Here is a 12,518-nt window from a genome sequence, read left to right as displayed (position 1 = left end):
TTCGGGAAAGATTCTTCCTTCCAGATCCAGTTAACATATGGACCCCTTGAATGGATAATGTAGCAACCACGGATTCCAGGATTCTTTTCTCATGACTAAGGCCGGCCTCGCTTCTCACTGTGTGCCGGACACTATTAAAAGTTTAAAACTTGGATAACTCAGGCGACTCGCTGTTGCTTATTCGATCAACATCATCCAAACAGACAGAATTCTATCTACTATAATCCGCAAGGCATCGCTGGGTTTCTTGGTTCCTTCAATCATAGACATAGAGAAGAGGGAAGGGAACCTAATAATCCTACCCCCACCTCCATCACACCTACTAGATGATGGAGACAACAACGCCACTTGCTGGATGGATGGATAGTACAAAGCAGATAAGATAATCCCGTCTTCCCCGCTGGATGGATTAGGACAAATGAGCCGCGCCACGTCATGGGCCATTAATTAACTGGTACTCCTAATTGGTCGTCATCATCATCGTCTCGTCTCGATCCACGGCCGGCCGGCCGTGATCTGAGCGTCTGATCCACCGCTAGTAGCTCCACCGCTCGTTCTCCTGGCCGTCCTCGCCGGTGGCCGCCGGCAGCTGCGAGTAGAAGTCCAGCTCGAAGCACCTCGCCTCCTCCTCCCTCCGTTTGGCTGCGTAGTACTGGTGCGCCAGCGCCGCTCCGCCGAGTGCGGCAGCGACCGTGAACCCCGCCGCCTTGCCCCGCCGCCGGCCGCACGCCACCGAGGCGCCAACCGCCGTCGTCCACATCGCCCCTGCATCCACGGCAAAGACGCAGCCAAAATTAGTGCCCGGTCTCGCATCACAACTACGTACAAGAACACCGATCAGAGATCGCGGGAGGGAAGGGGGGACCGAGGGGCTGAGACTAACCGACGGTGGCGAGCTTGTGCTGGTCCGCCCAGGACTGCACCGACGAGCTCATCTTCTCCATCTCCGGTGGACGAGGTTCCTAATCTCTTACAGTGATTCTCGGACCGGATGACTTTTTTTGGGAATGGGGAATTGGATGGGATCAGCGGGTCAGGTTGGTGGCGTATTTGTAGCTGCGCTGCGCGCCCACTGGCTTCTATCGATCGTCAGCTAAAAGGAAAAGGATAAATGAAACCAGTGGCCCAGCCACCAGTTTCTGTCGCGGTTTGCTTCGTTGGGTTGCCTCTCTATTCGGAGGTAGCCCGAGGTTTTATGAGGTCCTTCTTATCCAGGTTGCTCGCCATCACACTGACACGTGGGACTTAAAGTAGCGCGTCGGGACCACCGTCTGTCCCACGAGTGCTCAGTGATAGCTTTAACAAACTGTTTTTTTTCTTTTCTTTTCTGAAAAAACATTTTTTGTAGACAGGTTGGACAAGCTTTCACTGCTAAGGGTGCCCTGTATCACACCGTTGTGAACTCTTCCCAATATGACATCCGCAGCTCATCAAATTATCCTAAATGTTTGAAATGAACGGTTCAAAACATTTTTAGGCCTTCAATGCAGCTCACCAAATCGGACCAGACTGATTCAGATGTTTGAAATCCTCTATGTCGGCCCAAAATCGGGGAGCTCTTGAGGAGCTCATACGTCTGCCGACTTCCAACAACTCAGTTCTATCCGAAAACCCTCTCCGGCTCTAGAACCCCCATCACTGAAGCCGCTATCACCGTCTCGCCGTCTAGTCGCATTCATGTTGGCGCGCCGCCCGAGAAGCCCACTTCGGATCTTAAAACCGGTTGGCGTCTTCCCAAAACCTATCATCTGACTCCCCCTATCTGAGAGTTGTCACACACAATACCTCCATCGGCCGCCGCAATGGGCAAGAAGACCAAGGCAAAGAACACTCGAGCACGGTGGCTGCTCGGCGGCTACCGCTCGGAATAACCTCCGCTACACCAGGACTACAAATCTGAGGGGGGGCTTCGAGCGAATCCATGATACCTCCCTCGATCATCGGGTTCATCTTCATCCACCGCTTCGCCCACCACGAAGGAGGAGTTGCTCTCAAATGACGACGTCTTGAAGGAGAAGCCCGTGAAGGAGGTGGAGCCCGCCCTACCCGCGGCAACAAACGCTGAGTTTATGCAGCGCCTTTGTTCACAATGTGGAAGTCGTTGGCCGACCGAGGTTTGGCGACGCAGACCCCTCCCCATAACCACAGTGTCCAAATCAGACACTACGGGCAGTCGTCCCCGCCGCCTTGGTGCCAAATGGTGCCCGACCCCGGTGAAGCAAGAGTCCTCCCAACCAAAGCCCTATAGCCACCTCGACTACTACCTCCAATGTAGCGGGTCATTCTCGTCGTCAGGGGAATCCAAATGTCTTGACGGGCTAGAGGAGCATTGGGCACAATGCTCAACGATGTTCGCCAAGGCCAAGGGGGCACTGACGAAGCTATGTACCTAGGGTAGGGTCATGGACCTGTCCAAACTGCCCTACCCAAGGACATCTCTAGAAGAAATCACCTTTCAATCGACTTGGAGGTGTTCCACTCGACAGACTCGAAGACACTCGACCAAGAAGCGATCACTCGACCAAGACCAAACCACTCGACGGCCAGGAGACTAAAGGCACTCCGCATGCTAACGGTCGGTTATTAAGTAGCCTTTATGGTCATCATAGCACTTTATTAGGGGTGTTACCAGTAACGCCCGACCTTAATGTATTTAAAACCCTGCATAACTGAGGGCCGGAGGGGTCCGGCGAACTCTATATAAGCCACCCCCTCCTCAGTGTAAAGGGTTCGCACCCTGTAATTCATACACGCATAATCCAGTCGACCGCCTCCGGGCTCCGAGACGTAGGGCTATTACTTCCTCCGAGAAGGACCTGAACTCGTAAACCTAGTGTGCTTACAACTTCTCCATAGCTAAGATCTTGCCTCTCCATACTTACCCCCCTACATTACTGTCAGACTTAGAACCACGACAGTTGGCGCCCACCGTGGGGCAGGTGTTTTAGCGATTTGTTGGAGGAGTTGCGATCTTTTCCGATCCGAATCATCATGGTTTCCGGCGGAGTTTTGGTGGAGGGCCGCGAGATCCGTCTCGGCGCGCTCACGTTCATCGCCGATGACTCTGCTTGGCTTCAGGAGGCTCCGCTCGACGTGGACGCGCTCCCTGTCCGCGGGGCGACGCACTTTCGCGCGTGCGTCCGCGGCATCCTTTTGCGGCAACCGTCGACCCACTATCGGTCGGCTCCTGTGCTGTCCTCCCTCCCTGTTTCCCGCCGGCGCAAGCGCTCCGGTCGGTCGAGACTTCAGCGGTGGGTGAGACACGCGGTGGCACGCCAGTCGGCCACCCCTCAAGTCGCGGCGATCGAGCCCGACGAATCCTTCTACGGCCTGTTCGATCTATCGACTGGCTCTACAGAGACCGCATCCGAGTGCGACAACAGTGATCCGGCGGCGGAGGTTCTGATGGTCGATGGACCGCCCAGTCCTCCCGGTTTTCCCCGCACCGACAGAGGCGCGGGTGGAGGCGACCCGTCGCGTCCCCATGAGGAATATCTCCCCGAGCCTCTCACGTCGTTGCAGAGAGAAGAACTTCGTCGCCGGAACATGGATGCGCTGCACAGTCCCATCGTCGGAGAAACCCCCGAGGCTCGTGCCTTGGAGGACGCGCGCTTGGCAAACTTGGACGAGCGCACTCGACTAGAGAACCTCCAGCGAGCACTCGACGAGCATGCGCGACAACGGGTTCCCGAATCCAGTCGACGTCAGCTCTTCCCGCCTCCGCAGGTATATCGAACTTCGATTCAGAATTTAGCAGCTGCGGCCCATATAGCAGAGTCGATTCAGCCTTCCCAGTCGGAGGCTGGCAGAGGCTTGCTGCAGATCAGAGCATTACTCTGGGCAGCAGGAGACCAGAATTCCGCTGTTTCTCAGTCGCGGAACAGGATTCACAGCAGATCCGTTGCTGCAGACACAGTCCAGTCGGCTCATAGCCCAAGATCGCCCCCGAGGCGTGAGGGACGTGGGGACCGGCGTAATCAGTACGGGAACCATGAGCAATATGATCACCGATTCGATTGTGACAATCGACGTCGAGTGCCCACCCCTCCCCCGAGGAGCGGGTTGTATGCGCCTCGACAGCAGGATGACAGGCGCCCTCGTAGTATTGGGCGAAGGATTCCAGTCGACTCCAGGGAGCCAGGCTTTGATGCGAGATCCATTCTCGTTCAAGGTTTGGTCGACAGGAACAGAGCTCACCGAGAAGGTCATGACAGAGACGCACCTACCAGCAGCAGAGCACATGTTTCGGGGCCAGAGTGCTTTAGTAGAGCCATCAGGGCCGCTGTGATTCCTCCCAACTTCAGGTTGGCGACTGGAGTCAGCAAGTTCACTGGTGAGTCCAAGCCCGATACTTGGCTTGAAGACTACCGAGTGGCCGTCCAGATTAGCGGCGGCAATGATGAAGTGGCCACGAAGCGCCCGCCTCTCATGTTGGAGGGCTCGGCCAGAGCGTGGCTGAACCAGTTAGCACCCAGCAGCATTTACACCTGGGAAGATCTCGCCCGAGTGCTTGTCACCACATTTGAAGGAACATGCAAGTGACCGGCAGGGCTGACGGAACTGCGGTCTTGCATGCAGAAGCCGAATGAAACTTTGAGGGATTACATCCAGAGATGGATCACGTTATATCACACGGTAGAGAATGTGCCTGACCATCAAGCAGTCTGTGCCTTCAAAGAAGGCGTCAAGTACAGAGAACTGAATCTGAAATTTGGTCGGACCAGAGATATGTCTCTGAATCGGATGATGGAGATTGCCACCAAGTACGCTAATGGTGAAGATGAGGATCAACTCAGGAGTGGCAAGCTCAAGTCAGCCGCTCAAGAAACTGGAGGAAATTCCAATCGGAAACAGAAGAGGAAAGCCGAGCCAGCTGCTCCTGGGGAAGCCTTGGCTGTAACCCAAGGAAAGTTTAAAGGGAAACCCAAAGGACCTTGGAACCCCAAGAAAGTTAAAGACCAGGACGGAAATGATGTGTTGGATTTGCCATGTCTCGTCCACACCAAGAAAGATGAAGAGGGTAACTTCATTTACCCGAAATATACCACTCGACAGTGTCGACTCTTGATCCAGCAGTTCCAGGGCAAGCAGCCCAAAGATAAGGAAAAGGAGTCGGACAAAGTTGAGAACAAGGAAGATAGTGACGATGGATACCCCCAGGTCAATTCCACCCTGATGATTTTTGCTGATGTTGAAAGCAAAAGTCGACTGAAAGTTATCAACCGAGAGGTGAATATGGTTGCTCCGGCGACACCCAGTTATCTGAAGTGGTCTCAGACTGCCATAACATTCGACCGGTCCGATCACCCAACGCACATTGCCACCCCTGGGAGGCAAGCTTTGGTGGTCGACCCAGTTGTTGAAGGCACTCGACTAACCAAAGTCTTGATGGATGGTGGCAGTGGTTTGAACATATTATATGCTGAGACGTTGAAAGGGATGGGCATTCCGATGTCCAGACTCAGTACCAGCAACATGAGTTTCCATGGAGTCGTTCCTGGGAAGAAGGCTGAATCACTCGGCCAGATTGCTCTTGATGTGGTTTTCGGTGATTCCAAGAATTACCGCAAAGAAAGGTTGACGTTTGAAGTTGTAGACTTCCAGAGCGCCTATCACGATATTTTGGGTAGGCCGGCTTATGCACGCTTCATGGCCCGACCATGTTATGTGTATCTCAAATTGAAGATGCCTGGCCCCAAAGGTGTGATCACTATTACGGGCAATCGAAAGAAAGCGGAAGAATGTTTTCAGAAAGGTTCAAAGATCGCTGATGCTCAGATGGCAGTGGTGGAGCTGCAGGAATACCATAAGACTGCTGACCCGAGTGATTTGTTGCGAGCCAAGAAGCCCGCTACAGAATCAGCTTTTCAGTCGTCTGGCGAAACGAAGACAGCTCACATCCACCTGACCGATCCCAGCGCTGCTCCAACTCATATCTCAACAACACTCGACTCCAAATAGGAAGAAGCGCTCATCCAGTTCCTCCATGAGAACTGGGACATTTTCGCATGGAAGCCTTCTGACATGCCGGGTGTTCCCAGGGAGCTGGCTGAGCACCGCCTAAGAGTCGACTCAAAAGTAAAACCTGTCAAGGAACATCTCCGTCGGTTGGACGTCCAGAAGAGAAAGGCTATTGGCGATGAAGTGGCTCGGCTCTTAGCAGCGGAGTTCATCCGAGAAATCTACCACTCCGAGTGGCTCGCCAACGTTGTCATGGTCCCCAAGAAGGACAAGTCACTTCGCATGTGCATTGACTTTAAACATATCAATCGGGCCTGCCCGAAAGATCATTTTCCTCTCCCCCGCATCGATCAGATAGTCGACTCGACTGCGGGATGTGAGCGACTATCTTTTTTAGACGCCTATTCCGGGTACCATCAGATCCGTCTGTATGGACCTAACGAGATCAAAACAGCTTTCATCACTCCATTCGGGTGCTTCTGTTATATTACCATGCCGTTCGGCCTCAAGAATGCCGGAGCCACATTCATGAGGATGATTCAGAAGTGTTTGCTCACTCAAATCAGTCGGAATGTGGAAGCGTACATGGATGACATTGTGGTCAAGTCACGGAAGGGTTCCGACCTGCTGGCTGACCTTGCTGAAACCTTTGCCAACCTCAGGAGGTATGATATCAAGCTTAATCCATCAAAGTGCACATTCGGAGTTCCTGGTGGAAAATTACTCGGTTTCCTCGTTTCCGAACGGGGAATTGACGCCAATCCAGAAAAAGTCGGTACTATACTCCGAATGAAAAGTCCTGTGCGAGTGCACGACATCCAGAAGCTTACTGGTTGCTTGGCCGCTTTAAGTCGATTCATATCTCGTCTCGGTGAAAAGGCATTGCCTCTTTACCGATTGATGAAGAAGTCCGACAAGTTCAAGTGGACTCCCGAAGCTGATGCAGCGTTTGCAGAGCTCAAAGCTCCGCTCTCCACCCAGCCGGTGCTTGCTACCCCAATCAGCAAGGAGCCTTTGCTGCTTACATCGCAGCCACGGGACAAGTCGTCAGTATGGTACTTACGGTCGAGCGGGAAGAAGAAGGAAAAGCCTTCAAAGTTCAGCGCCTAGTATATTATATTTCTGAAGTTTTGACCCCGTCGAAGCAAAGATATCCTCATTATCAGAAGCTTGTATATGGGATTTATATGACCACAAAGAAAGTTGCTCACTACTTCTCTGATCATTCCATTACAGTCGTCAGCGATGCTCCATTGTCAGAGATCCTGCACAACAGAGACGCAACTGGTCGAGTGGCAAAATGGGCGATTGAACTCCTTCCTCTAGATATCAAGTTCGAGGCAAAGAAATCTATCAAGTCCCAGGCAATAGCAGATTTCATCACCGAGTGGATTGAACAGCAACTGCCGACTCAGGTTCACTCGAAGCATTGGACCATGTTCTTCGATGGTTCCAAAATGCTGAATGGTTTCGGTGCCGGGGTGGTGTTGGTCTCCCCCCGAGGAGATAAGCTCAGATATGTTCTTCAAATCCACTTTGATTCCTCCAATAACGAGGTGGAATATGAAGCACTTTTATATGGGTTGCGCATGGCCATTTCACTCGGCGTCCGACGCCTCATGGTCTATGGCGACTCAGATTTGGTGGTTAATCAGGTGATGAAGGAATGGGACGTCAGAAGTCCATCCATGACTGGTTATTGCAATGAAGTGAGAAAGCTGGAGAAGAAATTCGAGGGGTTAGAGCTTCATCACATACCCCGACTGAAAAATCAAGCAGCTGATGATATGGCAAAAATAGGTTCCAAAAGAGAAGCCATTCCCAGCAATGTGTTTTTGGAACACATCCACACACCATCAGTTTAGGAGGATCCCTTCACTGAAGAGGCCCCACAGCCAAAAAGTGCCACGGATCCGACTGAAGTTGAAGTTCCAGCTGTGGTCGACCTGATCATGGAAGTCTTGGTCATCACTCCCGACTGGACAGTACCGTACATCGCGTACATCCTAAGGAAAGAACTCCCAGAGGACGAAGAAGAGGCTCGACAGATCGTCCGTCGATCCAAGGCCTTTACAGTCATAAATGGACAATTGTATAGAGAAAGCGCGACTGGAGTCAGTCAGAAGTGTATAACACCAGAAGAAGGTCAGATGATCCTTGACGATACCCACTCGGGGACCTATGGTCATCATGCGTCCTCTCGGACCATTGTGGCTAAAGCATACCGAGCGGGATTTTACTGGCCAGGGGCCAATGAAATGGCAAAAGAGATAGTCGACAAATGTGAAGGATGTCAGTATTACTCCAATATGTCGCACAAGCCCGCGTTAGCTCTGAAAACCATTCCACTCGTCTGGCCCTTCGCTGTTTGGGGGTTGGACATGGTTGGACCACTGAAAATGGGCAGGAGCGGCTTCACTCATGTGCTAGTAGCAGTCGACAAGTTCACCAAATGGATTGAAGCTAAGCCTATCAAGAATCTTGATGCTTGCACTGCTATCAGTTTCATCAGAGAGTTGATATTCAGATATGGAGTTCCGCATAGCATCATCACTGACAATGGGTCAAACTTCGATTCCGACAAATTCAGGGCCTTTTGCGCCTCTCAGGGCACACGAGTCGACTATGCTTCGGTCGCTCACCCTCATTCGAATGGACAGGCGGAAAGAGCAAACGGCCTAATTCTCAAAGGACTGAAACCTCGATTGATGCGCGATCTCAAGCACGCAGCAGGTGCACGGGTCGACGAGCTTCCATCAGTTCTTTGGGGATTGAGGACGACCCCGAACCGATCGACCGAAAGAACCCCATTCTTTTTGGTCTACGGAGCCGAAGCAGTCTTGCCGAGTGACATGCTTCACAACGACTAACAATGGGTCAAACTTCGATTCCGACAAATTCAGGGCCTTTTGCGCCTCTCAGGGCACACAAGTCGACTATGCTTCGGTCGCTCACCCTCAGTCGAATGGACAGGCGGAAAGAGCAAACGGCCTAATTCTCAAAGGACTGAAACCTCGATTGATGCGCGATCTCAAGCATGCAGCAGGTGCATGGGTCGACGAGCTTCCATCAGTTCTTTGGGGATTGAGGGCGACCCCGAACCGATCGACCAGAAGAACCCCATTCTTTCTGGTCTACGGAGCCGAAGTAGTCTTGCCGAGTGACATGCTTCACAACGCCCCTCGAGTCGAGCTCTACTCTGAAGAAGAAGCAGAACAAGCCCGACAGGACACAGTCGACCTCCTGGAAGAAGAAAGAGAAATGGCCATGATTTGATCGACCATCTATCAGCAAGACTTGCGTCGATTCCATGCCAGAAATGTGAAGAGTCGAGCCTTCCAAGAAGGAGACTTAGTCCTCCGCGTGGATCAGCAAAAACCACACAAACTCGCTCCTACTTGGGAAGGCCCCTTCATAGTCACCAGAGTCCTCCACAATGGAGCGTACCACCTCTACAATGTCGATCGCCAGATTGATGAGCCACGATCCTGGAATGCGGAGCTACTCCGGCCCTTTTATACTTGAATCCTCACTCGGATGAGATGTAATAAGAAAAAACTCCTGTAGTTTATTTATCAAAGAGAAGAGCGTTATAATTTTCCCAGTGATTGTTATTGTTTTTTGTTTGCGTAAGAAATCCCCCAGTGGGTGGCTTAGCTGCGAATCCGCTTCGCCTAAGTTTGTAAAAATAATTTCCTACCGAGTGGTGAGCCAGCCTCCCACTCGGGGGCTTAGCTGCGAACCCGTTTCGCCTAAGTATTTAAAAATCCTACCGAGTGGAGAGAAATCCTCCCACTCGGGGGCTTAGCTGCAGTCCAGTACTCGCCTAAGTTCTCTCACTCGGAGACTTAGCTGCAGTCCGGCACTCGCCTAAGTTTGAAAAAATCCTACCGAGTGGAGAGCAACCCTCCCACTCGGGGGCTTAGCTGAAGTCCAGTGCTCGCCTAAGTTTTCTCACTCGGAGACTTAGCTGCAGTCCGGCACTCGCCTAAGTTTGAAAAAAATCCTACCGAGTGGAGAGCAACCCTCCCACTCGGTGGCTTAGCTGTAGTCCAGTACTCGCCTAAGTTTTCTCACTCGGAGACTTAGCTGCAGTCTGGCACTCGCCTAAGTTTGAAAAAATCCTACCGAGTGGATAGCAACCCTCCCACTCGGGGGCTTAGCTGCAGTCCAGTACTCGCCTAAGTTCTCTCACTCGGAGACTTAGCTGCAGTCCGGCACTTGCCTAAGTTTGAAAAATCCTACCGAGTGGAGAGCAAACCTCCCACTCGGGGGCTTAGCTGCAGTCCAGTACTCTCCTAAGTATGAAACACATCTCAATCCTCAAGGACGACGAGGTGTAGGTCGACTGCCGCCTTCTCCTTAGGAGCTTCGCCACAAATACAACGCGCGCTTCCTCCCGCTCTGCAAGGACGACGAGGTGCGGGTCGACTGCCGCCTTCTCCTGAAGAGCTTCGCCACAAATACAATGTGCGCTCCATCCCGCTCTGCAGTAACGAGGCGCGGGTCGACTGCCGCCTTCCCCTGGAGAGCTTCGCCACAAATACAACGTGCGCTCCATCCCACTCCGCAAGGACGACGAGGTGCAGGACTACTGCCACCTTCTCTTGAGGAGCTTCGCCGACCCGCAAGGGCAACGAGGCGCAGGTCGACTGCTTCCTTCTCCTTCGGAGCTGCGCTACAAATACAAAAGTTGTCTCGAATGAATAACGAGTTCACTCGACATGGGATTCATGAAGACATTCAACGATAAACCAAGTTCAAATAAATCCTAAAGGTTCCGGACCACAGATCGAAGTGCTCGGGCATTCAGCCCGAAAGAGTTTAACGGTTACAAAAACCACTCGGCATTCCGAGGCAAATTTAAGGTGAGGCATAAAAGTTTGTTCACTCCGCGGGAGGAGGACTAGCAGGCTCGATGAACTCGTCTAAGTCGACACCGTCGGCTATCCGAGTGGCTGCAGCGATGAAAGTCTCCATAAAAGATCGGAAGTCATGCTTCTGGGTGTTGGCGACCTTGATTGCTGCCAGCTTATCTTGTCGCACCTCCTTGCAATGGACGCGAACCAGAGACAGAGCCACATCAGCGCCACACCGGGAAGAAGACTTCTTCCACTCTTGAACTCGGTTAGGGATTTCGTTAAGTCGAGTCATCAGCGACTCAAGATCATTTTGGAGCATGGCCTCTGGCCAAAGTGCTGGGTCGATCCGTGACATGGCGACCTTCAGTCGAGCCAAGTAGTCCACGACACCGTCGATGCGGGATTCCAGTCGGAGCAGATTCATGGCAGTTTCATCTTTCATGGGAGAATTGATTGGATCCAAACCTGGTTCGATCCGCCCAGTCTCCTCCTTGAAGTCCTGGCAAAACTCTGCATTCACGATCCAAGGATAAGTCAATTTTCATATGCTGAGTCGACACAAAAAAAATCAGTCGGAACAAAATGTGCACCTTCAAGCTTGAGGAACAACTTCTTGGCAAGGCTCCTCAGATAGCTCTCCAGATCGTCCCTCCCGCGAGCGATGCCTTCCATCTTCTCGCACAGGTTGAGGTTCTCCTTCTTCCAGCGCGAGCACTCCTTGTTGGATTCGTTCATAGCAGATTTCAGCTTGGTATTCTCTTCTTCCAACTGGCCGACCGAAGCCAGTTTCTGTTCAGCCAGAGCGGTCCCGTCGTCAGCCTCCTTTTGAGCAGCAGCCAAATCCTGATCCTTCTTCACCGGAGCTTCTCTCAGTTTTTCTGCAAAGAATGATGATTGATTCAGAAAGAGTAGAAGGGTACTCAAGCCCAAGACAGACCAGTCGACAAACTCGTCTTACCAGTGGCGCCGTCCTTGACCTTTTGCAGCTCTGTCTTGGCCAGCTCCAAGTCAAGGTTCAGTTGAATCTGCTGTTTCTCCAAGTCAGCAAAGCGAGCTCCAAGATCGCAAGATTTCTAAAATCAAAGGAGAGAAGTTATTTTACAGCGAAAAATGACAAAGACATTAAGTACTAAGACTACGGTCGACTGCCCGCAGTCCACCATAGTCTCGGGGACTACACCCAGTGGGTGCACTTTGCGTGCCCCCACCGGTTCTGATCCCACTCGACCGGACCGCCGGAGTCGAGTGTAGGGAGTAAAAAAAAGGGAGAGAAAGTAGAACTCAGACCACAGTCGACTGCCAGCAGTCGACCGCGGTCTCGGGGACTACACCCAGTGGGTGCACTTGGCGTGCCCCCACCGGTTCTGATCCCACTCGACCAGATCGAGTGGAAGAGACAAACTACCAATTCGGTTTACACTCGACAAAATACAAAGACTACAGTCGACTACCAGCAGTCCACCATAGTCTCGGGGACTACACCCAGTGGGTGCACTCAGCGTGCCCCCACTAGTTCAAAAATTCAATCGACGCACCCAGTGGGTGTACAGATGCAAAGATTTTCGGAAAGAGTCTTCAGATAGCATATCCTAACAAAACAAGCGGCGACCAACTAACCTGAACGTTGCTCTGGAGAGCCAAGCTGGCATCGTAGGCGGCTTGGCTGGCGTCCCGCACCGTCTTCACCTTCTCCAT

At 52.3% G+C, this 12,518-nt stretch overlaps 1 protein-coding gene across 1 annotated transcript; it reads right to left on the bottom strand.

The window, feature by feature from the left end:
• Window positions 1-149: 149 nt before the first annotated feature.
• LOC125508692 lies at window positions 150-1,179 on the bottom strand. The gene is made up of 2 exons (XM_048673463.1): window positions 884-1,179; window positions 150-765 (listed from the first exon to the last, which is right to left on the bottom strand). Exons 1-2 carry the CDS (start codon window positions 942-944, stop codon window positions 536-538), a joined length of 291 nt encoding a protein of 96 aa, XP_048529420.1. The 5' UTR covers window positions 945-1,179; the 3' UTR covers window positions 150-535.
• Window positions 1,180-12,518: the final 11,339 nt, after the last annotated feature.

This window comes from Triticum urartu, chromosome 5 (assembly GCF_003073215.2).
Source record: "Triticum urartu cultivar G1812 chromosome 5, Tu2.1, whole genome shotgun sequence".
NCBI classification, from domain to species: Eukaryota; Viridiplantae; Streptophyta; class Magnoliopsida; order Poales; family Poaceae; genus Triticum; species Triticum urartu.
This window is presented reverse-complemented; position numbering and strand designations above follow the sequence as displayed.